The sequence below is a fragment of the Anomaloglossus baeobatrachus genome, chromosome 6 (assembly GCF_048569485.1).
Source record: "Anomaloglossus baeobatrachus isolate aAnoBae1 chromosome 6, aAnoBae1.hap1, whole genome shotgun sequence".
Taxonomy (NCBI): domain Eukaryota; kingdom Metazoa; phylum Chordata; class Amphibia; order Anura; family Aromobatidae; genus Anomaloglossus; species Anomaloglossus baeobatrachus.
This window is the reverse complement of record NC_134358.1, coordinates 166,154,444-166,181,838: the sequence shown is the minus strand read 5'-3', so window position 1 is coordinate 166,181,838 and position 27,395 is coordinate 166,154,444. Positions and strand designations below refer to the sequence as shown.

The window sequence follows — 27,395 nt, the reverse complement described above, 5'->3', positions numbered from 1 at the left end:
AGGAAACCGCCTTGGTAGCGGTTCCTCCGGCTGCCTTCTCCGGGCGTGATTGAGCCCGCCAGGAACCTGCGCCCCTCTGAGCCTTTTGAGTCCTGTTGGACGAGGGCAATTGGGACGTGCCCGAGCCTGGGAAGGACCGAAACCTCGACTGTCCCTTCTCCTGATGGGTCATGTTTGATAGCTGGGGTAAGGAAGAATCCGTACCCTTGGACAGTTGAATGATTTAATCCAACCACTCACGAAACAGTCTGTCACCAGATAAAGGCAATCTGGTTAAGCACATTTGTGGAAGCAGCATCTGCTCCAATCCCTTAACACTAGGAGCGTAACAACACGGAGTTGGCGGACGCCACTGACGTACGGCTCGTAGAGTCCAGGACAGCATAAACAGCTTGAGTCGCAATGCCGACATTGCGAGGTGAAGGACGCTACTGCGGCCAAGATGTACATGTGACCGCGTCCCTCTGCGCAATACTAGCTGAAATAGCTTGGAGTGCCTCTATGGCTGCGAATGCCGGGGCAACCGACCCGCCGATAGGGCTGTCTGTCAATGGCATCTTTAAGTGAATTCCCATCTTCCACTGCAACTATAGATCTAGCCGCAAGCCTGGAGATTGGGGGATCCACCCTTGGAGCGCTTGAGCACGTCAGGGGGGAAGAGACAACGCGTATCTTCAATACGGTTGGAGAAAAGCTTATCGGGATAAGCGTGGTGTTCCTGGACTGCTTCTCTGGAGTCAGAGTGACCAGAAAAGTACTCAATATACGCTTGAGATACCGAAATAGGGATTTCTTCTGCTGTGAAGCTGACCCCTCCACTGGAGGAGTTGAGGGAGAAATACCCAACCTTCCATTGATGGACGCTATAAGATTATTCACTATAGCGTCACCATCCGGTGTATCCGGATTGAGAGCGGTCTCAGGATCGGAGTCCTGAACAGCTACGTCTGCCTCATCATACAGAGCGTACTGTGATGAAGTCGAGGGCCGTTCTTAGGGAGCTCGCTTAGGCCGTCTGGGACTGTCGTCCGTGTCAGAGCCTGCACCCTGGGATGCATGGGACCCTCCTGGAGCCATGATTTGTTTCGAAATCAGGGTGGCCAGGGGCATTGAATCAACATTGCCCAAGGTCTGTCTGGACTGCAAAGTCTGTAAGATGTTAGTCATAGCCACAGACAATATATCAGCGGAAACTGCAACTCCGTCCCTGTCCCTGGACAGGGATCACAGGTGGTTCTTTTGGCCACCTGTAGCAGAGACCCCGTTGAGTAATTGCACACACTGGGGGTCCTGGAACAGTCGCATGCAGTACAAGCAGCATAGAAAGCCTGTGCCTTGGCACCCATGCTTTTTTTTTTTTTTTTGCTGTTGCTGTCTAGCCATCTAGGAGCATTAGCCAAGAATAGCGACCGTACAGTGCAATGTATAGCATACAAGCATGAAGTACAATAAACACTTCAGCACATGCAGTACAAGGAGCATAGAAAGCCTGTGCCTTGGCACCTTTGCTTTTCTGCTGCCGTTGTCTAGTTATTCAGGAGCATTAGCCAGGAAAAGCGACATACAGTGAATGTATAGCATACAAGCATGAAAATAACCACTGCAGCACATGCAATCCAAGCAGCATTGAAAGCTTGTGCCTTAGCACCCTTGCTTTTCTGCTGCTGTTGTCTAGTCATCAAGGAGCATTAGCCAAGAATAGCGACATGCAGTGAATGTACAAGCATGAAAATAAACTCTGCAGTACATGCAATCCAAGCAGCATTGAAAGCTTGTGCCTTAGCACCATTGCTGTTTGCTGCCGCTGTCTAGCCATCTAGGCGGGTAGACAGCCAAGAATAGCCCTTACAGTGCAATGTAAAGCATACAAGCATAAAGGACACATGACACCGCAGCACATGCAAGACAAGCAGCATATAGAGTCTGTGCTTTAGCACCCCTGATCTTTTGCTGCTGTTTCTAGGTCTGCATCCTGAATAGCGACCGTACAAAAGTACAACAGGACACTTCGGCATTAGTGGGTCAGCACTTTAGTTGCCGCTTACCGCCCGCACAAAAGCGGGTGTGTGGCGCCGGAATCCTGTGCTGGTAGCTCAGTGTCTCCGTTTTCCCGCTCTGCGTGCCGGAATGGCTGCCGGCGTCCAGAGGAGAGGGGCGGGCCGAGGGCGTGCCCGAGACAAGAGCGGGAACCCGGCGCCCACTGTGTCTAGTAAAGGGGGCTGGAGAATGCAAATAAGGCTCCAGCCCTCGGCGCTGCTATAGAACAGCGTCTCTCCCTGTCCCTGAGTGACAGGGTGGGGGCGGGAACGAAGCGGCGCTAGGCCGCAAAAGCCGGGGACTAAAGTTAGAAGCGCCGCCGCCGTAAAAGCGCGGTCGGCGCGTCCCCGGCGCACTACAAGTCGCAGCTGCGCCGCCGCTCCAGGGGCGGTCGGCGCGGCGGTCCCCACACGTAAAGTCCCCCAGTAATCTGCAGGGACTATAAGCCCAGCGCACAGCGCTACAGTCCCCGGCGCACTAGCACACCCAGCAAGCCTGGAGTGTGCGTGGCCTGCCATACGGGGACACAGAGTACCTGAAAGTTGCAGGGCCTTGTCCCTGAACGGCACTCCCGCTCCACATCCAGCAGGTTCTATGGGTCTGTGGATGGAGCCCGGCCTCAGGGCTTGGTGGCCGGAAAGATCCCACTTCCTCAGAGCCCCTCAGGGGGATGGGGAAGGAAAACAGCATGTGGGCTCCAGCCTCCGTACCAGCAATAGGTACCTCAACCTTACAAACCGCAAGTGGGGTGAGAAGGGAGCATGCTGGGGGCCCTAGTATGGGCCCTCTTTTCTTCCATCCGATATAGTCAGCAGCTACTGCTGACTGAACAGTGGAGCTTATGCATGGATGTCTGACCTCCTTCGCACAAAGCAGAAAACTGGTGAGCCAGTGATCCCACTGGGGGTGTATAGCCAGAAGGGGAGGGGCCTTACACTTTTTAGTGTAATTGCTTTGTGTGGCCTCCGGAGGCAGTGCTATACACCCAATCGTCTGGGTCTCCCAATGGAGCGCCGAAGAAAAAACGTATTGCGTGTACGTTTGGGGAACCGAAACTGGAGGAGGCGGGGGAGAGAGATCTAACACCTGGTTGATGGACGAGATAAGATCATTTACTAAGGCGTCCCCCTCAGGTGTATCAAGGTTAAGGGCGACGTCAGGGTCAGAGCCCTGAGCTGCGACGTCCGCCTCGTCCTCCAGAGAGTCCTCAAGCTGGGATCCCGAGCAGCGAGAGGAAGTCGGGGAAGAGTCCCAGCGAGACCGCTTAGCCGGTCTAGGACTACGGTCCGGGCAGGAGTCTTCCGCCTGAGACCGAGGGGCCAACCTATGAGCGCGCTGTGGCGCGGACCGAGAGGGGCCTGGAGGCGACGAGCCAACAGGGTCCGGGGCCTGTGAAGGGTCCGGTCTGGACTGCAAGGCCTCTAGCAGCTTAGAAGACCATTTGTCCATAGACTGTGCAATGGAGTGAGAAAGTGACTCAGAGTTTCTCAGCAAAAGAGGCGAACTCTGTCCCTGCAGCCTGGTCAGGGGGAGCAGGGGGGTCTACATGAGCCGAGGGGCCCACCAGTGTCCGAGGCTCCAGCTGAGCAAGCGAAACAGAAGTCGAGCATTGCTCACAGTGAGGGTAGGTGGAACCCGCAGGTAACATAGCCCCACAAGAGGTACAGGCCGCAAAAAAGAGAATTTTGTTTACTTACCGTAAATTCTTTTTCTTGTAGTTCCGACATGGGAGACCCAGACCATGGGTGTATAGCTAGCGCCTCCGGAGGACACACAAAGTACTACACTCAAACGTGTAGCTCCTCCCTCCGGGCTATATACACTCCCTGGATGACAATCTACCCAGTTCAGTGCAAAAGCTGAAGGAGGACATACACCCATAAGTAGAGATAGAGTAAAACTCGGCAAAACCAGAACTCTGTCTACTAACAACAGCCGGTGAAACACACGGAACTAAAAAACTGCCAACAGGCAACAGGGAGGGTGCTGGGTCTCCCATGTCGGAACTACAAGAAAAAGAATTTACGGTAAGTAAACAAAATTCTCTTTTTCTTTATCGTTCCTTCCATGGGAGACCCAGACCATGGGACGTTCCAAAGCAGTCCATGGGTGGGAAATAAACCAAACTGAGAAGTAGGCAAAACCTAACTTCACAAATGGGCGACAGCCGCCTGAAGGATGTGTCTGCCCAAGCTCGCATCTGCCGAAGCATGAGCATGCACTTGGTAGTGCTTCGAAAAAGTGTGCAGACTGGACCAAGTGGCAGCCTGACACACCTGCTGAGCCGTAGCCTGGTGCCTGAAAGCCCAGGAGGCACCGACAGCTCTGGTCGAGTGCGCCTTAATCCCCGGCGGGGGAGGCACCTGAGAACACTGGTAGGCATCGGCGATAGCCGACCTAACCCAACGAGCCAGGGTCGGTTTAGAAGCAGAGAGACCCTTGCGCTGACCCGTGGTTAGCACAAAAAGTGAGGTGCACCGTGCGTGACACATAGATTCGGAGCGCCCGCACCAAATCCAAGGTGTGCAACGCCTTCTCAAAGCGATGCACAGGGGCCGGACAAAGAGAGGGCAATGAAATGTCCTGGTTAAGGTGGAAGGAAGACACCACCTTAGGGAGAAAGTCCGGAGTCGGACGAAGAACCACCTTGTCTTGGTGGAACACCAAAAAGGGGGATTCCGAAGAAAGCGCAGCCAAATCAGAAACTCTCCTGAGAGAAGTTATGGCTACTAGAAAGACAACTTTCTGTGAAAGACTAGACAAAGGAACCTCCCTGAGAGGCTCAAAAGGGGGTTTCTGTAAGGCCGTGAGGACCAGATTAAGGTCCCAGGGATCCAAGGGCCGCCGGTAAGGAGGGATGATGTGAGATGCGCCCTGCATGAAGGTGCGCACCTGAGCCAGTCGGGCGATACGCCGCTGGAACAATACCGACAAAGCCGACACCTGTCCCTTGAGGGAATTGAGGGACAGACCTAACTGTAGACCTGACTGTAGAAAAGACAGGATGGTCGGCAAGGAGAACGGCCAAGGAGCATGGCCGGAAGAACAACACCAGGACAGGAAAATTCTCCAAGTCCTGTGGTAAATCTTGGCCGAGGAAGACTTCCGAGCCTGAGTCATGGTGGAGATGACCTCAGAGGGAATACCTGAAGCCGTCAGGATCCAGGACTCAAGAGCCACGCCGTCAATCTGAGAGCCGCAGAATTCTGGCGGAAGAACGGACCTTGAGAGAGAAGGTCTGGGCGGTCCGGGAGATGCCACGGCACCTCTACGGACAGGCGGAGCAGGTCTGGGTACCAAGCTCGCCTAAGCCAGTCCGGAGCAATGAGTATGACTCGACGGCCCTCCGTTCCGATCTTGCGCAGAACCCTGGGCAAGAGCGCTAGAGGGGGAAACACATAGGCCAGACGGAACTGAGACCAATCTTGAACCAGTGCGTCTGCTGCGAAGGCTTGAGGATCGTGGGAGCGCCGGAACCTTGTTGTTGTGCCGGGAAGCCATTAGATCCACTTCCGGAGTGCCCCACTTGCGGCAGATCGATCTGAACACTGACGGATGCAGGGCCCACTCGCCGCCGTCCACGGTTTGACGGCTGAGATAATCGGCCTCCCAGTTTTCCACGCCTGGGATGTGGACTGCAGATATGGTGGACTTGAAGTCCTCCGTCCACTGGAGGATTTGTTGAACCTCCAACATCGCCAGACGGCTGTGAGTCCCGCCCTGGTGATTGATGTAGGCAACCGCTGTCGCGTTGTCCGACTGAACCCGAATGTGCTTGCCCGCCAACAGGTGGTGAAAGTCTAGGAGAGCTAGAAACACAGCTCTGATCTCCAGCACATTGATCGGGAGGGCTGATTCGGACGGAGTCCAAGTGCCCTGTGCTCAGTGATGGAGAAATACCGCTCCCCAACCGGAGAGGCTGGCATCCGTGGTGAGGATCACCCAGGACGGAGTAAGGAAGGAGCGTCCCTGTGACAGGGAGAGGGGCTGAAGCCACCACTGAAGGGAGTTCCTGGCCTGTGATGACAGAGCCACCAGCCTGTCCAAGGAAGAGATCCGCTTGTCCCAACAGCGGAGAATGTCCAGCTGCAAGGGACGCAGATGGAACTGGGCAAAGGGAACCGCTTCCATTGACGCCACCATCTGACCCAGCACCTGCATGAGGTGTCTGATGGAATGACGGCGGTGCCTCAGCAGAGAGCGCACCGCCAGACAAAGGGACTGCTGTTTGACTAAGGGCAACTTGACAAGTGCCGGCAGAGCCTCGAATTGCAGCCCTAGGTACAGAAGTACCTGGGTCGGGGTCAGAGTGGACTTGGGCAGGTTGACAAGCCACCCGAACTGAACTAGCGTGGCGACAGTGAGAGAGACACTCCGCTGGCAGTCTACACTGGAAGAGGCCTTGACTAGAAGGTCGTCCAGGTAAGGAATCACTGCCAATCCCTGGAGGTGCAGGACCGCAACCACTGCTGCCATGACCTTGGTGAACACTCGAGGGGCCGTGGCTAAGCCAAAGGGAAGAGCCACGAACTGGAAATGTTCCTCTCCGATTGCAAAGCGTAGCCAACGCTGGTGTGAGACCGCAATAGGCACATGCAGATAGGCATCTCTGATGTCGATGGATGCCAGAAAATCTCCTTGGGTCATTGAGGCAATGACCGATCTCAGAGATTCCATGCGAAAATGCCACACCTGAACATGCTTGTTGAGAAGCTTGAGATCCAGGATGGGCCGGGAGGAACCGTCCTTCTTGGGGACTAGAAAGAGGTTTGAGTAGAAACCGCTGAACCGTTCCCGGGCGGGAACCGGAACAATTACCCCGTTGGCCTGCAGGGATGCCACAGCCTGAGAGAAGGCGGCTGCCTTGGAGCAAGGGGGTGTGGACAGAAAAAATCTGTTTGGCGGGCAGGAAGAAAATTCTATCCTGTAGCCGTGGGAGATGATATCCCGCACCCACTGATCGGCGACGTGTTGGAACCACACGTCTCCAAAGTGGGAGAGCCTGCCACCGACTAAGGACGTTGCTGGCGCAGCCAGATAGTCAAGAGGAGGCTGCCTTAGTGGCAGCGGCTCCTCCGGTCTTTTGAGGACGAGGCTTTGCGCGCCAGTTCGATTTACGATCCTTGGCTGCGGTAGTGGACGCGGTCGAGGGCTTCGAGGATGACCAGTTAGAGGAACGAAAGGAACGAAACCTCGATTGGATCCTGCCCTGGACAGGTTTCCTGGCCTTAGTTTGAGGCAAGGAAGTACTCTTCCCGCCAGTAGCCTCCTTGATTATGTCATCCAGCTGTTCCCCAAACAGCCGGGACCCAGCAAAAGGGAGACTCGCAAGGTACTTTTTAGAGGAAGCGTCTGCTTTCCACTCTCGAAGCCACAAGATCCTGCGGATCGCGAGGGAGTTAGCGGAGGCCACCGCCGTGCGGTGAGAAGCCTCCAGGATGGCAGACATGACGTAGGATGCAAAAGCCGAAGCTTGAGAAGTTAAGGCATCCATCTCAGGAATAGAGTCCCTGGAGAGGGAATGTATCTCCTCCAGAGAGGCAGAGACTGCCTTGAGAGCCCACACTGCCGCAAAAGACGGGGAGAACGAGGCTCCAGCCGCCTCATATATAGACTTGGCCAAAAGGTCAACCTGGCGGTCAGTGGGATCCTTAAGAGAAGTGCCATCAGCCACAGCTACGACTGTGCGGGCTGAGATTCTGGACACCGGAGGGTCTACCTTTGGGGACTGAGCCCATTCCTTAACCACCTCTGGTGGAAAAGGAAAACGGTCATCTGAACTACGCTTCGGAAAACGTTTGTCAGGACAGGCCCTGGGTTTGGTAACAGTGGTCTGAAAGCTGGAGTGGTTAAAAAACATACTTTTAGCTTTCTTAGGTGAGGTAAACTGGTGTATCTCTACCAGAGAGGCTTGTTCCTCAGACTCTGGTGGGTTGAGGTTCAGTACGGAGTTAATGGACGCAATCAAGGCACTAACAGCCGCATCACCCTCAGACAAGTCAATGGGGTACATAGAGGTAGCGTCTGAGCCCACAGTAAACGAGTCCTCCTCGCCCTGTACCTCGGCACGTGAATCAGAGCCGTGGGAAGAGGAAGGAGAAGGGTCCCTGCGTCTCCGCTTAGGGGGACGGGGTCCTGGGACATGCTTTGGGAGCTCCGCAGAGCTAGGAGCAGCCGAAGCACCCTGAGAAGGGGGCTGATGCATGGTGAGCAGTGTCCGGGACAGCTGCCCCATGGAGTCGGCAAAAGACTGGGAAATAGCTTGTGAAAAGGATGCTACCCAAGCCGGGGGTTCAGCCACCGGGGCCGAAGCAGCCGGAGGGACCCCTGCGGAGGCTCCAGGCTGAGACACAACCATGTTAGCACAGGCATCACAATGTGGGTATGTGCTTGGCTCTGGCAGAATGAGCTTACATGCAGTGCATATAGCGTACATGTTTGCAGCCTTGCTCCTAGTGACAGACATGCTGCTGAGGTGGAAGCTCTGCAGCCAGAATACACTCCTGTAGAATGCATGAGAGTGTAATAAAAGTCCACAACCAGAGGTTGTGGCTTACCAGCCCGTGCTCTCTGTGTGCCCTCCGGATTCCACCGCTCCCCTGTGAAGCGTCAGCCTGCCTAACAGTATGCAGCTGCAGCATCCAGCGCCTTCCAGTGTAAGAACGCTGAGAAAATGGCGCTGGGAGAAAGAGGGGGGGCGTGTATAAGCCCAAGAGCGGGAAAAACGGAGGGCAGAGAGATACAGGGAGATATACAGGGGAGGGAACATCTCCCCAGAGAGGAGTGCCCTCCCCTCTGCTGGTCGGGCAGTGGGCGGTGCTGTATGCAAAACATGCAGAGAAGCCAAAACCGAAAACTAGGCCCAAACTGAAGCCGGGGCCTAGATTTAAAAATGCGGCCGACGAGCAGGCACCTTCGGCGCGGTTCTCAGGGGAAATCCCCAGAATCGGCCGGAATTTACAGTAACGCTAAAACACATACTGTCCCCCTAATAAAAGTACCCGGGACCCCTGAAAAACGTCTCAATACTTAGCTTTGAGACGCAGGGCCATGTCCCTGAGGGGGGGTGAACGCTCCTTCCAGCAGGGACCAGACAGGGCTGCGGATGGAGACCGGTCTTCTGCAGGCAGAGAGGACCGTGGAGGCTCCCACTTCAACCCAGAGCCTCTTAGAGGATGTGAAGGAGCGCGGCATGTGAAGGCTCCAGCCTTATAAAGTCAACCTTAACAGCACCGCCGACAGAGTGGGGTGTGAAGGGACATGCCGGGAGTCCAGACTGGACCCGCTTTTCTTCCAAATCTTTAAAATTAAAATAAAAATGAAAAAAATATCAGAGAATGCAAGTGTGTGTATCCTCCTGAAACACAAAGCATTGAACTGGGTAGATTGTCATCCAGGGAGTGTATATAGCCCGGAGGGAGGAGCTACACGTTTGAGTGTAGTACTTTGTGTGTCCTCCGGAGGCGCTAGCTATACACCCATGGTCTGGGTCTCCCATGGAAGGAACGATAAAGAAAAAACCCTGTGCCTTAGCAGCTTTGCACCTTGTGGACGACATGCTGTTGTCTCCTAGGAGAGTGATCACTGAGGGTATATGGGAAAGGGGTATACAGCCCACCGAACAGATAGATATAGATATATACGTATCTAATCCGGCACCCTAGGAGGACCAGCACCGGGTGACCGGTGTGGCTTACCGACCGCTAACGAGCGGAGTGTGTCCTCCAGATTCCCTGCCTTGGATCCCCCGGAGCTGCAGAGCTGTTCACTGAGAATCCTCCACCGGCAGAATGCCAAAAAATGGCTGCCGGAGCTCTCAGTGGAGGAGTGGAGCCGTGGGCGGCGCCAGCAAAGTGCGGGAATCTGGGGTCCCCACAGTGATCAGTGAGGGGGGAGGAAACATGCAGGATGCTCCAGCCCTCACATCCGACGTCAGGTCGGTACTCCCGCCCTTACCCCTGACAGGCAGGCCCGGGGGCGGGATTTTTGCGACTAGGCCGCGATGAAGCCGGGGACTAAATTTGAGACCGCGCCCGACAAGCAGGCACGGTCGGCGCGGAAGTCCACCGGCCTCCTGAATTCAGCAGCCGCCGCGGCTTCCGGGAAGAAGGTGCGCTCCTGCACAGTCCCCTATGGGGACACAGAGTACCTTTGAGTTGCAGGGCCCGGTTCCTGAGGTTGAAGAGGCTCCGGTCCGGCAGGTTCCCACAGGGGCTGCGGATGGAGCACGGTCCCAGTAAATGGATGACCGCTTAGGATCCCACTTCTCCCAGAGCCGCTTAAGGGATGGTGAAGGAGACGGCATGTGGCTCCAGCCTCTGTACCCGCAATGGGTACTTCAACCTTAACAACACCGCCGACGTAGTGGGGTGAGAAGGGAACATGCCGGGGGCCCCTCTTTTCTTCCAACCGACATAACTAAGTTGAGAATGCATGAGTGGATGTGTGCCTCCTTCCACACAAAGCATAAAACTGAGGAGCCCGTGATCCACGGGAGGGTGTATAGGCAGAGGGGAGGGGTTACACTTTTAAAAAAGTGTAATACTTTGTGTGGCCTCCAGAGGCGGAAGCTATACACCCAATTGTCTGGGTCTCCCAATGGAGCGACAAAGAAATTTGGTACGAATAATCCGAACCCGAATATTTCACTATTCGCCCATCACTACTCTTTAATAAAAGAATTGGATAAGAATGGATAGAACAGAAGGCTCAGTATCCAATGTAGAAATGACAGCCACACAGAACCCGAATGTGTATGGGCAAATGCTCTTTTTCCCATAATCAATATTGTACATGCAATGTATAAAAAAGCTCTTAATTAGAGCAACAACTAATTAATGACAGGATAACGAGTGGTGATACAACTGTAAAAGCATCCATCATGCTATGCAAAAACACCTTACATGCTGCCATCACTTTAAAAAAAAGCTTTTTTTTTTCCAGGTTTTCGAAGTGCAAGATACTCTGGCATACAGGCAATCTTCATTCATGTACCGGAGATTAAAATGGCTTATTTTTAGCTGGTAATCAAGTCCAAATGTGATTACATAATACCCCCTCCTTCAACATTAACTCCTAATTACCCATTGCAAAGGCCACATTCCAGAGAAGGTCCCCATGCCCAAACAACAAAGACCGGTTAACTTGCCTTCGTTTTCGACATTCCTCCGCTTCTCGCTCTCTTGCTCTGCCTTTCTTTGGTATTCATTCATTCGGTGCTGTAGCATCATCTTTTCCTTCTCAATTTGAGACACGACTGATTCCAAGTTCTTTCTTTGATTGCCCTAAAATTATACGCCGTCAATGATTGCACCTCATGTAATAATGTATTTTTAGATGCTACGATCATATTTCTACCTAATCAGTTGCATGACTGAATGAATATGTGACTTCGGGCCAGGAGAACATGAAGAACATGATCAGAACACAATTATGCATGCTAAGCTTCAAGAGTAGTCAGAGAAAGCTTACTTCTTCATCCAGTTCCTTCATTATCTTGTCTAGTTTAATATTGGACATCCTTTAACAAAGGGAAAAATATATATATTAATCAAATCAAGCAAAGTACGGAACAAAAATAAAAAAACTCTTTAAAAAAAAAAAAGAACAATTAAATTGTGATTCGGCTGCATTACACCCATGTTGACTATCATAAGTTGGGTCAGTAGAACCACTGTGGTCCAAACGTTACAGCTGGAATACAGACTTGACTAGTGAGCCTGTTTATTGACCTGCGTCAGAATTAACATCTATGATGGTGACAGGGGGAGGAAGGCCAGGCAGGCACACCGGGGCGGGAATAGATAGCAAGACCCGACCCACATATTCCCTTCCTGTTGCACCTGTCAATCAAATAACTGTGCATTGCTGGAACTTTACTTGCACATATTTCTGAAATAGAACATCCAATCTCAGAACAAAAGGTATTGTTACATCCAGCATCCTGGTGCGAGTATAGCGCTGGCTTTACTTTCTATATGAAAATCCTGCTGGTTTGTTACTTTTAACGCGTAAAGCACACAGTAGATATGCGATGATGTGTGAACAGTCTTGAAAAGCTTACCTGCATTTCTGCTCCATCTCGTCTTTTAGTTGCATCTCATTATGTAACTGTTCTTCAAGTTGATATATGCTCTTCTGCAAGTTTTCCACCTGAAGAAAAATAAATATCATGTATTAACTAAGTACCAACAATGTGCAATAACATCCATTACAAAACCAAAGACTGATGAATAGAGGAGCGAACAACTACCATGCTTGGGCTCGTAATGAGCTGCTAATGCTCGAATGGGCGCCCCAAGTAGAATGGAAGTCAATGGGTGATTTGAGCATTTTTACTGAATATTTCCCGAAAAATGTTTGACTTACCTATTGACTTCCATTATACCTGGGTACTCAAGTCGAGCCCGTCTGCTCATCCAACTGCTCATCGTGAGACCCGAGAATCCAACCATGGTAGTGCTCGCTGAACATTACTGGTGAATCTTATGGTGATCAGGTGCGGCTCAGGATCGGCCTCAGGCTATGTTCACATGCAGCAGTTTTTGCTTCTTTTTTTATGAAAATTAAAATCTGCATTCTATAATACCAAGAAAAGCCAGGAGACTTCAGAAATGTCACACAGATCCTTTTTATAACCCCGACTGATTTAAGTTTTTTAAATCTGCAGCCCGTCAATTCTTTCAGAATTTTTTCACCTCTAGAAAGCAACGGGAAAGTGAAAAAAAATCACAACGGCCTTTTTGAAGCATTTTTTTGTCAAAAAAACTTATCTTCCAAAGAAACAAAAAGGCAAAAACACTGCAAAAAAGACATTATGAAAGCAGCATTTTTACTGCCAAAGAGACAGGTTTTGACTATAAAAAACAAAACAAAAAAAAACATTCCGCTAAAATGCCGAATGTAAACATAGCCCAACGTTAGAATCGCTACTACGGCAAATTTAAGCCATTGTAGACAGTAAATGGGAAGCTCAATAGATTACCCAGATCAGAGCATCTTACAAACACTAGACAGACAGACTACAACCAGCGCAAGATGGATTAAAAGGTGTTTATGTCACAGGCCCCTCAAAGAAAACGTATCAGAAACTTTTTTAATAGTAAAACCAGGTAGTGATGCATATTATTTCAAATCAGCTTTATATATATATCTTTTGTTTTATGGATGTTTGTTTTACCAAAGAGAGATACTAAACATGTCCTATTAGTGTTATTTTAGTGGTGAAAAAACAAACAAACTCCCCCCCAAAAAATGGGGGGGCGGGGGGGGGCATGTCACCATTTTCCGAGACCTGTAACATTTTAATCTTTCGGCCAATGGAGATTTGTGATGGATTGTTTTTTGCAGGGCGAGATGACATTTTATTGATACCATTTTTGGATAGCTATGATGTTTTGATCCCTTGTTACAGCAATTTTTGTGATATTGCCAGAGATACTTAACTGCCATTCTTGAGTTTTATTTTTTTTTGTTTATAGTGCTTACATAAAGAGTTAATTATTTTTATATACTGATAGACTGGACTTTTCTGAAAACAGAAATACTACGTGTATTTATATATTTTGTTAAATTTCTAATGGGGCAAAAAAGGGGGGTGATTCGAACTTGTTATTTTTAGTTTTATGTTTTTGGTGTTTTTTTTAACTTTCCACTGTTTTTATTAGTCCCCTTAGGGGACTAAAACCTGTGATCATATGATCGCTTGTGCTATATACAGCAATGCCATAGTATTCCTGTGCACAGCAAAAATCCGTCTCCTTTGAAGCCCGGCCACAGGCCAGGATTCAAAGCAGCGCTGCTAAGACAAGGTCTTCAGAATCCCTGCTGTCATAGCAACTCATCGGCGACCCATGATCACATCACAGGTGTACCGATGGGAGCGGAAAGTGGTGTGACTCCACTGTGGTGCGTGTTAAATCCTGCTGTCAGACCTTGACAGCAGGTTTTAAAAGGTTAACAATTACGGGCGAAACTCTGCTCCCCACATGATTGTTAGTGGCAGATTCTGGCTATAACACGCAGCCATTACCTGACTGGTATGAGGTGACTCACCCCGCTCCATGTACCCACTTTCAAAATGCATCAAACATGTACGGGAGATGTCGTAAAGGGGTTAAAGGGTACCTAATTTATGCAATTTGGAAAAACAGCAGTCCTATCAAAGATCACTCAAGTCATACCAGGTTTTTATCCACTTTGGAACTGGATCTATTGTCATCAGCACTTGAAGCCGGGTCAGATAAATACCTGAAAAAACAATCACGGAAAAATTAGAGCATTCACACAAGTCTTCAAAACAATCCGATCTACAAACAATATTAACTTACTGCCTGTTACTGTAATATGTGAACCCCACAAAAGGGAGTTGGTTCCCCATAAACGCTTTGGGCATCGGGAATGTTTCTTCATCGCCTTTATCTTCCTCCAAATCATCAAAATTACTTGTATCAATGTCACTGGTTAAATCTGGGACTACCGGAGCTACAGCTGAGAAGAAGGAGAATGGGATCAGAATATCTCTGGGGTTGAGGACATATGTGATCTCTTATGACTGATAGGTTTTATCTTCCCTCTTGAAAGCTACAGGAAGACGGGACTGTATTGGGGTAAGATCACACATTATGTTGCTTCCATGAAAAAGTAAAGCTGAATTGTATCAGAAAAGGGAATGAGATGTCTTATTACACGCTGCTTATTTTTACCTTGCAGATCTGAAGCAGTTTCAGATCTGGAACATGTCAACGCGTCAGCATTTTTACCCATTCAAAAAAAAACAAAAAAAACAACACATAAAAAAACACGCGTGCGCACACACGCACGCACGCATTTTTCTTGACAACACTTCAGTATTTGCACCTGAAAAATCTGCTGTCCATTCTGACATACCCTTAACGAGTGAGACAATTAATTTGTTAAAACAATGGGACCAGAATTCTTCCGTTCCCAACTTTTGAAACAGAAGCCCAGCACTAACCCTAGATAGATAACCATCTTTACTGATAAAGAACTTACTATCTCGGAGGGTCTCCCACGCCCATTGGTCATTTTTGAAGAAAAGATGTCTTTTAATTTCTTCAAACCCATTCCGCCCCAACCGGACTTCCCTATGAGGAAATAAAGTAAATAAAAACATTACTTCTCAAGCAATCTACACTTCTGTTCTCTTTTACTAACATATTGAAAAAGGTATAACTTTAGTAGCCAGTGTGAAAACAGAAGCCAAAACTATTGTAAGGAACATATCCACATATTATCAAGCCTTACCCTAGTGTATGGAGGCCAATACAATTATTAGAATCACACACCGACATGTAGCAATTGTAGAGCAGGTTGGTCATTTAGGTGTACACATTTTGCTAAGGGATAGATTTTGACATAAAACTCATTCTGAGACAGTGTTCATAATGAAGCTCCATAGGAATCAATGGGCGTCGTGGGACATTACTCCATTGGATAACATCGGAACTTCCAAGATTTTTTTTTTATATTAATAAGTTAGTGAATGAGGGAGTGTGGAGTCTTTATTCACCTACTGGATTATGTTGGAATTTCGAGGATTTTTAATTCAAATAAACTAATTTTCTCCATGTTTATGTGCTTTTTGTTTTTTTTTTCTAACTGTATACTTACTGAGTTAGCAATGGGGGTTTCTGATAGATCCTTCTGCACTACTAACCCCTGGGCTTGATGCCAGCTGTCAATTCACAGTTGACATCAACCCCAAAAGTATTACCCAGATTGTCACTGCACCAGGACAATTGGGAAAAGCCAGGCATCTAATGGATGTGCCACTTCTGGGGCGGCTGAGGGCTGCTGTTTTTAGGCTGGGAAGGCCCAAATAACTATGGACCTTCCCAGCCTGATAATACCAGTCCCTAGCTGTCTGCTTTACCTGCACTGGTTATGAAAAAGCCTTTCAACAAACTTTATCATAAGAACAGTACCAGAAATTCGAACTTGGACTTTTTTTTTCCCATTTCTAAAATAACAATTTAGCTGGATCCATTTTTTTTTTTTTTTTTTTTAACATTGGAGTCTATGGAAAACAGATCTGTTGATAGATTTGCTTTCTAGCTAACCGTTTTTCTTTCAGTTTCAAATAAAAAATAAATACTGTATTTTTCGTTTCATAAGACGCACCGGATTATAAGACGCACCTTAAATTTGGAGGGGAAAAAAAAAGGTAAAAAAAAAATAAAATATGGGGTCTGTTTTATAATCTGGCGGTGTCTTACCAGGGAGAGGGGGCAGGAGCGGAGCGGGCGGGGGTCACTAGAGTACTGAAATACTGCTAGTAGTATAGAGGGGGCCCAGATACTCACTGCAGGAGTGGTCTGTGCAGTGCCAGTGACGACGCTCTGCTCTGTGCGGGGCTAGTAACGCCGCTCTGCTCTGTGCGAGGGGTGGTGAGTCACCAGCTATTCTAAAGATGTTCACGGTGAGCGCTTGAAATAATGGCGGTCGGAGTCGGCGGGTGCGCAGATGAGATCTTGAGCTGAGAGCTCCATCTGACCCTAGGCGCCATAATTTGAAACCCTGACCGCTGACATCTTCAGAATGACCGCACGCCGCACAGAGCAGCCGCCCGCCAAGCAGAACAGAACAGGCGAGCACCGAGCAGAACGGAGCAGCCGAGCAGAATGGAGGAGCCGTGCACAGAGCAGAGTGGCCCCACACAGGGTAGAGCAACGCTGCCCGATGCACAGAACAGCGTTTCACAGACCAGCAGTACACCACATAGTATTACCCCTGCATCCTTTAACCCCTCTGCATAACCCCCCAGTAAGCTACATTCGGATTTTAAGGCTCACCCCTCATTTTCCTCCCAAAGTTTTGGGAGGAAAAGTGCATCTTATAATCCGAAAAATACGGTAGTCATCAGATAACATCCATTTTCTATAAACGTCAATGTTAAAAAAAAAAATAATAAAAAAAAAAAAAAAAAATGGATCCAGCCAAATTAAATTACCGTATTTTTCGCTTTATAAGATGCACTTTTGTTCCCCCAAAAAGTCTTCAATCCGAATATGCGGATTATATACTGCGGGGCCCAGGGGAGGTGGGGGCAGCTCTAGAGCGGTGCTGGAGGCTGTTGAAGGCTGCATTACCCCTGCATTAGTATTACCCCTGCATCCTTTAACCCCTCTGCATAACCCCCCAGTAAGCTACATTCGGATTTTAAGGCTCACCCCTCATTTTCCTCCCAAAGTTTTGGGAGGAAAAGTGCATCTTATAATCCGAAAAATACGGTAGTCATCAGATAACATCCATTTTCTATAAACGTCAATGTTAAAAAAAAAAATAATAAAAAAAAAAAAAAAAAATGGATCCAGCCAAATTAAATTACCGTATTTTTCGCTTTATAAGATGCACTTTTGTTCCCCCAAAAAGTCTTCAATCCGAATATGCGGATTATATACTGCGGGGCCCAGGGGAGGTGGGGGCAGCTCTAGAGCGGTGCTGGAGGCTGTTGAAGGCTGCAGCGGGAGATCTCCTGCTCCCGCTCATATAATATGCACTGCCGCTGTCCATCACCGTGGTGCTGAAACCGCACCGCGGCGGTGATGGGCTGGGGGAGCGGCGCATATTATGGCTATGTGCACACAGTGCGTCTTTTTGACGCTGCGTTTTTGTGCGTTTTTGGCCGCTAAAAACGCACAAAAACGCACCTGCGTCGAAAAAACGCGGCAAAAAACGCACGCGTTTTGCCGCGATTTGGTGCGTTTTTTTGCTGCGTTTTGCTGCATTTTTGCTCACTGCGTCTTTATGCGTTTTTTATCAGTGAACAAAAAAAAAAGGTCTGATGTCATTTCCTTCTTCAATGTGTTCTTCATTCTCCACTAGTGTATGCAGAAGAGCAGACAGCTGCAGAACTACAAGGCTCAGCATCCTCCATCCAATAGTGTATGCAGGAGATCAGACAGCAGCTGCAGAACTACAAGGCTCAGCATGCTCCATCCAATAGTGTATGCAGGAGAGCAGACAGCAGCTGTCGAACTACAAGGCTCAGCATCCTCCTTCCAGGACTGTATGCAGGATTTCTTTGTCCCCCAAACAAAAAAAATGACGTGGGCTTCGCCATATTTTTGTATGCTAGCCGGGTACAGCAGGCAGGTACAGGCTGCCCCCAACCCCCAGCTGCCTATTTGTACCCGGCTGGGAACCAAAAATATAGAGAAGCCCTTTTTTTTTTTAAATTATTTCATGAATTTCATGAAATAATTTTAAAAAAAAAATGACGTGGGCTTCGCCCAATTTTTGAGTCCAGCCGGGTACAACTAGGCAGCTGGGGATTGGAATCCACAGTGCAGGGTGCCCATGCTTTCTGGACACCCCCACTGTGAATTGCAGTCCCGCAGCCACCCCAGAAAATGGCGCTTTCATAGAAGCGCCATCTTCTGGCGCTGTATCCAACTCTTCCAGCTGCCCTGAAGCCGGGTGGCTAGCTGGGTAATAATAATGGAGTTAGGGCTAGCTGTATATTATCAGCTGGCCCTAAGGCCGAAATTCATGGTGTCATGCCAATATTAGACATGGCCACCATGAATTTCTAGTAAAGATAAAAAAAAAAAACACAACACACAGAAAAATATTTTTATTAGAAATAAAACACAACACAATTAGTGACTCCATCTTTATTGAAATAAACCCCCCTCCGCAGTAATCCTGGGTCAGGGTCCCGCGCCGTCCAATCCGGATCCAATATCATCTGATCGGTTTGCTGGAAGGCAAAGCGATCAGATGATGTGTCAGGTTCAAGAGCCTGAATCCCATCACACATCAGCTGATTGTATAAAAGCTGAGTATACAATCAGCTGATGCATCGGTGCAAAAAAAAAAATAATACTCACTTATGTGCTGATTACTGGCAGCTCCTGCAGCGATGGGGCGGGAGTCTGAACCCGTCCGATCGCTGCAGCAGCTGCCGGTAATCGGGGATGAAGTCTCCTGACTCATCCGCTGATACCGGCCGGGCGCCCGCGTCACCGCGATACTTACGATCACCTGATGCGTCAGGTGACTGCATCAGGTGATCCATCGCCAGGTCCTGCATCCATCGGAGTTGTCCCAGCCGTCTGCACACAGCCGGAGCGGCGATACCGTGAGAGGAGATGGGAGCGGGCATGGCACTGGGAGTCTGCAGACAGGTGAGTATAACTTTTTTTTTTTTTTTTTTTTTACTGTTAACTTTTGATTTTGCAGCCGCTTCCACCTCCTGCCTGTACATGGCGCCGCACGGCAGCATACATGCACAGGACGGGAGATGGAAGCGACGGTGACGGTACCGGGAGGATTCACGCTTCTGTATATACTGACAGAAGGAATCCTCTTCCTGTACACGTCACTTTACTACCCACCTCCTGCATTTATAGCTGCGTTTTTGGTCTTAGAAACGCACCAAAACGCAGCTATTTGCGTTTCTCATTGCGTCTTTCAACATCCCATTGAACTCAATGGATGAAAAGCGCAGTGAAAAACGCGGGAATAATTGACATGCTGCGTTTTTGTGGCACCACAAAAACGCAGCTGAAAAAAAACAGATGTGTGGGCACAGCAAAAATGAAAACTCAGACTTTGCTGGGGAAGCAAAGTCCTGCAGTTTTGAGGCCAAAAACGCACCCGAAAAACGCGCAAAAACGCCGCGAAAAACGCACTGTGTGCACATAGCCTATATGTGCCTGCGCCCCCTTTGATGGCACATGCCCCCCCCCTGTGTTCGATATGGCCCCCATGCTGCTGCCCATAGTAAAATAAAAAACTCTTTACTTTTCTCCAGCGTGTCTCCCCGGTCTCCCGGCTGCCGCTGCGATCAGGCACGCAGAGATGATGTCCCTTTGCTGTGCTGATCACATGACCGGCACCGATAATCAGGAAGTGCAGGAGCTCAGCAGCACGGATGGGGGACACCGGGAGGACAGCGCTGAAGAAGGTAACTAAAGAGTTTTTTATTTTACTATGGGCAGCAGCATGGGTGCCATATCAAACACAAGGGGACGTTTGCCTTCCATAGGGGGCCATGGGCAGCACAGGGGGATGTGTGACATCCATAGGGGGCCATGGGCAGCACAGGAGGATGTGTGCCATCCATAGGGGACGTGTGCCATCCATAGGGGACGTGTGCCATCCATAGGGGACGTGTGCCATCCATAGGGGACGTGTGCCATCCATAGGGGACGTGTGCCATCCATAGGGGACGTGTGCCAGCAATAGGGGACGTGTGCCAGCAATAGGGGACGTGTGCCAGCAATAGGGGACGTGTGCCAGCAATAGGGGACGTGTGCCAGCAATAGGGGACGTGTGCCAGCAATAGGGGACGTGTGCCAGCAATAGGGGACGTGTGCCAGCAATAGGGGACGTGTGCCAGCAATAGGGGACGTGTGCCAGCAATAGGGGACGTGTGCCAGCAATAGGGGACGTGTGCCAGCAATAGGGGACGTGTGCCAGCAATAGGGGACGTGTGCCAGCAATAGGGGACGTGTGCCAGCAATAGGGGACGTGTGCCAGCAATAGGGGACGTGTGCCAGCAATAGGGGACGTGTGCCAGCAATAGGGGACGTGTGCCAGCAATAGGGGACGTGTGCCAGCAATAGGGGACTATATTCAATTTAAGGAGGCTCATTTTAGGATGATTTGTTAGACGGACACTGGCATTATATGGGGGAGTGCTGCCTTCTCCCTCCCTGAGGAAGCCGGATTTGGGCATTTTTACCCCAAAGAGGCGAAACGTACGTTGGTGGGGTATGGGGGAGCTCTTCTCTTACACATTCAGGACTGTGCACTGGCCACTTTAGATGCATTGGCAACTTTACAATGTTCCATCTTTTACCAACATGTTATTTGACCTGATTTTTTGATTCAAGAAGGGTGTTTTGGGATGGCCTATCCACATGTATTTATTGTATACAATTGCACTTTTTATACATTGCCTTTGAGCATTTGCCCCGACATTTTACCCTCATGGTGTGTTTATGTAAATCGGTCATATTCTAAAACAATTTGTATTGCTGCCCCATGTTTTTAATCCCCTTTTTTCACTAGTTGCCCATAAAATACTATAATAAAAACATATCTACTTTTTGGCACTTTATGACTCTTGTTCTCTTACTTTTCATACCATTTAAATACTGTATGGTTGTACCAGTCGACATGTCACAAACCTTTTACACTCATTCACTTCAACGGAAAAGTTAAAAAGGTATATTCCTAACTTAGGCAATTATGGCAAAACAAGAGGGTATCACCTCTGTGACCCACACATTTGGGGGCCGTCACCTGGGGATGCAACCACTGCCTGTAGGCAACATGGTGCAGTGCTCACTTAATTCCCTGTAGTGGGTGTGACAGACACAGCGGCTCGCTTACTACTAGTATGCATTATGGAAACCTAATAAGCCCCAAATGTAGTGGTCAAGAAAAGTAGAAAGCGCAGAGCAATGCTTCAGTTACAGTCTTTTCTCTCTGCAATGGTTATTTCAATGAAATGCCATCACATAACCCTTCACTATTTTCATACACAATCGCAGACTGCAGACATTTCCTTACAAAGGCACCCGGCCGTTCTTTCACCGCTCACATATACTCACAACCTGCTTTATTTAGATAAAAGATGACAGAAGGCGGCGGTGATTTCCGATGCATTGAATCTATATGATTTTATCTGGCTGATGAGGCCGTGCTGCCGGCTGCCTTTTAAGGCTTCCATTACAGGGCTGGGAGCAGAGCGCACACATCTCATTTCCTAGAATTCGGCATTTAAAGGTTTTACAACAATTGCAGATTTATTCCAGGCCGTGCTCAGTTATCAGGGGTCCACAAGCACAGCCAAACTACAGAAAGCACAGACACATCTGATCCATCCATGCTGTGCCACACAGCACAATAAAGCTCCTGGCTCTCTGGACCGCTCACTATGTGATCATCCCCAGGCCACCAGAAGATTTACAATATCAGGACGGCCACAGAAAGGTCAGATATTTCCTGCAGGGTAGTTTGCTGCAGTTTTGCACATGCCCAGGAAATGCTGGCCATTGCATTTTTCTAACTGGAGTCACCTAATGCCTTGTCTATGGATGCGCAGACCTCCAGCATGGAGAAACGACAGTGATCAGTCCTCTCCAAACCCCAGTGAATGGGCCTGAACTACAACAACAAAACATGGCCACTGCTACAAGTGCAGAACAGCAACAAATGAGATGTGACTGTGGGGCCGAGGATCAGACCCCTACCAATGAAGATAGAAGAGGATAAGAACATACATTTCTCACAATAGCCCTAATGCAGACTTCAAACACTCAGTCATACGGCCACCATTGTGATCAGTAAACCAGCTATATACAAGAGGCCTCAACCAAGAAAGGAGAAGTTTTTTTAGATAGGGGTTTAGTCCAACAAATTGCAGTTTGGGAAATTTGTTCTCAGAAAACTATACAACCCTAGTGGAAATTCCTTGAATAGATTGCAATGGAACTTTGTGATGATAAAAGAGCAGTATTCACACAATACTGCGTCCTGGATGCAGCGGGTCCTGACCTGGGGGGCCGCGAGTCTCCTCCACAGGAGAACACAGGTGACCACAGCTGCTTGTGCCCACGATCAGGGTTCAGTGCGCTACGGTCTCTCCCTTGTGTTCTCCCTACGGAGGATGCATGCGAATCCGCAGCAAACAAGTGACATGCTACGGTCTGGAAAGACCCACCGCAGGTCAGTGTTTGCTGCGGAAAAAACAAGCACAGTGGGCACAGGATTTCTAGAAATCCATCCAATGTGCTTGTACACTGTGTATTTTGGACGCAGCGAAAACACGATTCATCCAAAACGCTGCAAACACTGAAGTGGGAAACGTACACTAACAAAGAACAAATGAGCACTTGGAAGAGCCAAGCGTTCCTCTATATGCAGGAGTCATTTTAGTCATCTAAAGTAAGTGGTCAATTTTACTTTTCTTTTCAGAAAATTCTAGGTCCGGACACGTGAAAATTCACAAAATATTAATTAAGATATTACCTGTCAGTGAGGAATGCACATATCAAGTTCTTCGCCTCTTTTGAAATGTCACTGTCCTCCGGGAATGTAAGCGAGTTTTTGTGATTCATGATCTTGCTATATGTACCGACCAGCGAGTCTGCGTAGAAAGGAGTGTCTCCTACAGAAAAACACCATTTATTATACGGTTAGGCATGTCAAGCACAAGCACACAACGTTACCGTCTCAGTAGCATTCTAAACAATACATGGAATCTAAAAGGAAGCCCGTCAGCCGTGGTCAGACCCCCACAGCAATATTATCCCAGTAAAGTACCTGTAACACTGATTACAACCAAACCTTCATATAATAAGTCCGTGTCTGCGTGGTCTTGTAATACATCAGCAAATTCTTATGCAAATGAGCTCACAAGTGCAGGGACTTGGCCTGAACTTACAGCCTCATTCCCCATCTGGTGCCGGCCTCCTTCCCTGCATCGCCAGCCAACATCTCGTGCAGGCGCAGTCATTCCCAGAGGCGGCGCATGCGCAGTACCGTCATGATGGCATTGTGGAGGCAGGTGTATCCATCTGTGTATGCGCCGCGCTCGGGAATGACAGAGCCTGCACAAGATGTCAGCTGGGGCAGCAGGTCACAGAGAAGAGCGACCTGTCAATCACTGGCAGGGTCGGCGCCAGGAAGAGAAAGAGGCTGAAGAGCTGTAAGGTCAGGCCAAGCACCTGCCAGCTCATTGACATACAATTCACGGATCAATTACAAGATGATAGAGAGGCAAATAGCAAAATATTTGGGCTCGGATTATTCGTACTGAATACCTAGTACTATTCCAGTATTTCTCACTGATAACAAACCTAATGCAAGTTAATGGGGAACCCGGGAATTTTTCTGGGAAATTTCAACAAAAATGCTCAGGTTCCCCATTGACATTTATTAGATTTGTTATTCATGACGAATACTGGGATACCACTAGGTTCAGTACAAATAATCTGACCCCAAATATTTTATCATTCGCCCATCATTACAAGACAGGGAAGACAGGGACTTCTACTACAAAGGTTTGGAAGTAATCATTATTACAGGTACTTTACTGTGATGACATTACTTTGGGGTCTAAAAACCTGCGGAGAGGTTCCCTTTAAATGCTTATAAAAAAAAATATACTGTTTGGATCTTCCAACTATATGAATAGACAAACTGCTTTAACAGCTAAAAGTATCCATCCCGCTGTTATAGGAACATGATCACCCCGTTTTGTGGGTTTGAACACAAGGAGCCCCTTCTCCTCGGAGTAGATGCATTTTCACGAAAAATGCTGGGTTGGCAGCAAATTCCCCTCCAGAGATTCAGGAAACTGGCTGTGAATTTGGAGTGGCACTAATGGGCACTGCAGACTGGACTGACATCTTCCTGGATTATTTTTTTACTTCATATCCAGTTTAAATGGCAAAGGAAGGCAAAAGGCCCCATGTGTCTTAACCTGTAAGCGCCTACTGACATCAATCATTGTCATCCAGCACAATTCATTCCGCCTGGAAGTGTGTGTGTCCTCGGTGTAAGATATGGTGTACGCTACACACTGTAAAAGGACGGAACCAAGTGACCCAACACCCAGGCTGCAATCATTATCATGGGCATCATTGCCAAGGGACTTACCTACAAGCATTTCATACAGGAACACTCCCACAGACCACCAATCACATTCTCGCCCATAGTATCCATCTCCGCCCTGGGATTTTAATACTTCGGGGGAAATGTAGTCAGGAGTTCCTACAGCAGTGTCACATCGTACCATTCCCTCCTGTATGGCAGATCAAAGAAGACAACTGAGCACAGTCCACAATAATCAGAAATCAGATTACAACTCCCACTATCCTTCCCCTTATCACTAATCTGCTAAACATGAATGATCAGCATAGGCTGCCACTGTTCTCGGCAGCATAGGTATGGTTTACCAAGCCCGATGTGCTGCCGAGAACAGTTCATGTATCATATTTTGTGCCATACACCTGATGATGGAGCATTTTGCTAGTTTATCGGGTGATCAGCAGCGGTTTATACACATTCAGTATATCAGGGATGTGTGTGTAAACAATGGAGGAAGCAGCAACCCCCGAATCCCCTCCAGCATTAAGTCCTGGCATCTGCGCTACATATAGGCTTCTCCCCTCCCCCACACAGTAAAGGCTCCATCCCCGACTACACAGGTTTGCACAGAATCTAAGCGCACCCCTCCCCTAATTTAGGTATGTCAGGGGTTTTTTTGTTAACGTACCTAAATATAATTTTATTTTTAAGAATCTGAAACCCAGGAATGAATGATAAAAGTGTACAGGATGACCTTTCATACACTGTCTACGGGATTTTCTACATGATCCCAAAGTGACAGGTTTATTCACTGCTGATCAGCTCCATTTTTTGGTTAGTTTCTTAGAACAGCTGAATTGGTGATAACTGACCACCCAACAGTCCCAAACATCGGGATCACTCACCGACTGGAGGGGATAATGGTCAACATGAGCACCTCCATTCATTACCATGGGGCTGACGGAGATAACCAGGTACAAAAGGTATCTGTAACGGTCAGTCCCATAGACAATGAAGCAAGACCATTGCCACATTCAAACAGGGCACTCCAGATCCTCACCCTTCTCATGGTCGGGGGTCCCAGCATTGAAAACCCCAATATTCAGAAGGGTATTATATATCCTGTAGACGCATTCATATTACAGCACTTATTAACGTAAAAATTGATGGGATTATTTTCACTATATTGTAACTTTTTTAGTGTTCTTAAAATAAAATAATATATTTGTTCCAGCTTTCCTTCGCCTTTTCTTGCTCATTTCTGGTTAAATTAACAACTTTGTGTTATTTCCTTTTTCCAGCGATACGGCCTCGACCAGTGCCCCCCAAATGTGGGCAGAAAGACAGGAACAGAAAAATATAAGGGTCTAACAAAATACGACGAGCAAAGACAAGCTGAGAAGTCTGAAAATGACGGGTGACAACCAACATGGCTACCATTACTGACTCCAAATAGGTTGTCAGACATTTAGACCGAAAACCACGGACCCTGCACATTAGGGAAAGAGAACACATCACCGCATTAGGACTTGGGCTATCTGGATCGCTGTGGCTGATCTATGGCTGTGAATATAAGTCAGTGAGCTTTAACCCTTTTACCCCAGGGCGATTTTCCGTTTTTCCTTTTTCGCTCCCCTTCTGAAAGCCGTAACTTTTTTATCTTTCCATTAATCTTGCCATAGGCGGCCTTATTTTTTATGGGACGAGTTGTACTTTTCAATGAAACCAAGAGTTTTACCATGTATTGTACTGTAAAATGGGAAAAAAAGTTGCAAATGTGAAAAAAAATTGCAAAAAAAAAAAACTGCAACTGCCTGATTGTTTTTGGGATATTTTATTCACCGTGTTCACTATATGGTAAAACTGATGTGCCAGTTGATGCCTGAGGTCAGTGCGAGTTTATAGACACCAAACATGTATAGGTTTACTTTTATCTAAGGTATACAAAAAATAAAAAATAAATAAATCACAATTTTGTCCAAAACAATGGCGCATTTTTTGCGTCATATTCCATGATCCATAGCATTCTCATTTTTTAGGACCTGGGGCTCAGTGATGGCTTATTTTTTGCGTCTTAACCTGACGTTTTTAACGGTACCATTTTTGCACAAATGCTACGTTTTGATCACCTGGTTATCTCATCTTGCACAAAATACGCAGTGACCAAAAAAAGTAATTTGGGCATTTGGGACTTTTTCTGCTGCTACGCCGTTGACCGATCAGGTTAACTGATTTTATATTATGAAAGATCGAGCATTTCTGAGCGCGGTGATACCAAATGTGTGTATATTTTTAACCCTTTAAATTTCAATGGGGCGAATAGGGGGTGATTTGAACTTTTTTTTAAAAAAATAAACCTTAATGTTTACTTTTTTTTTTTTATATTACTAGTCCCACTAGGGGACTATAAGGATCAGCAGTCTGATCACTCCTCCATTTCTCCAGATCACAGTTACACAGCTGAGATCTGCAGAAAAGCAGCTCTCCTATTACAAACGGCAGACTGCCGGGTGTAAGAGGAAGTGACTCATGATAGCTACAGGAGTCATCACATGACCCTGTGCTACCAAGGCAACCATCGGATCCATGTGATCACATCACATGACTTCTGATGGCGCTAGGTAAGTGAATGCCTACCGTGGCCAGCTGTTTTATCTCGCTGTTACATTTTGATAGCGAGACACAAGGGGTTAACAGGCGCGAGTGGAGAGCGGATCCAGTCGTGCTTTATAGCCACACGCCAGCTGTTCAAATCCAACTGTCCGCGGCAGCCGGCAGTGATTAACCTC

The 27,395-nt window shown here is 48.1% G+C and overlaps 1 protein-coding gene across 3 annotated transcripts in view; it reads right to left on the bottom strand.

The window, feature by feature from the left end:
- The window catches only part of ROCK1 (Rho associated coiled-coil containing protein kinase 1), a 287,747-nt gene that overhangs the window by 145,474 nt on the left and 114,878 nt on the right, over positions 1–27,395 (bottom strand). For all 3 annotated transcript variants that reach the window (XR_012724294.1, XM_075314471.1, XM_075314473.1), the window contains exons 7-14: positions 24,676–24,820; positions 23,044–23,182; positions 15,052–15,143; positions 14,367–14,526; positions 14,220–14,286; positions 12,101–12,189; positions 11,509–11,557; positions 11,186–11,321 (exon numbers count right to left, since the gene is read on the bottom strand). Coding sequence is in view for 2 of the 3 variants with exons in the window: in XM_075314471.1 (XP_075170586.1) it covers positions 11,186–11,321; positions 11,509–11,557; positions 12,101–12,189; positions 14,220–14,286; positions 14,367–14,526; positions 15,052–15,143; positions 23,044–23,182; positions 24,676–24,820 (877 nt within the window). In the remaining variant the exon portion in view is untranslated. The remainder of the gene's footprint in view (positions 1–11,185; positions 11,322–11,508; positions 11,558–12,100; positions 12,190–14,219; positions 14,287–14,366; positions 14,527–15,051; positions 15,144–23,043; positions 23,183–24,675; positions 24,821–27,395) is intronic.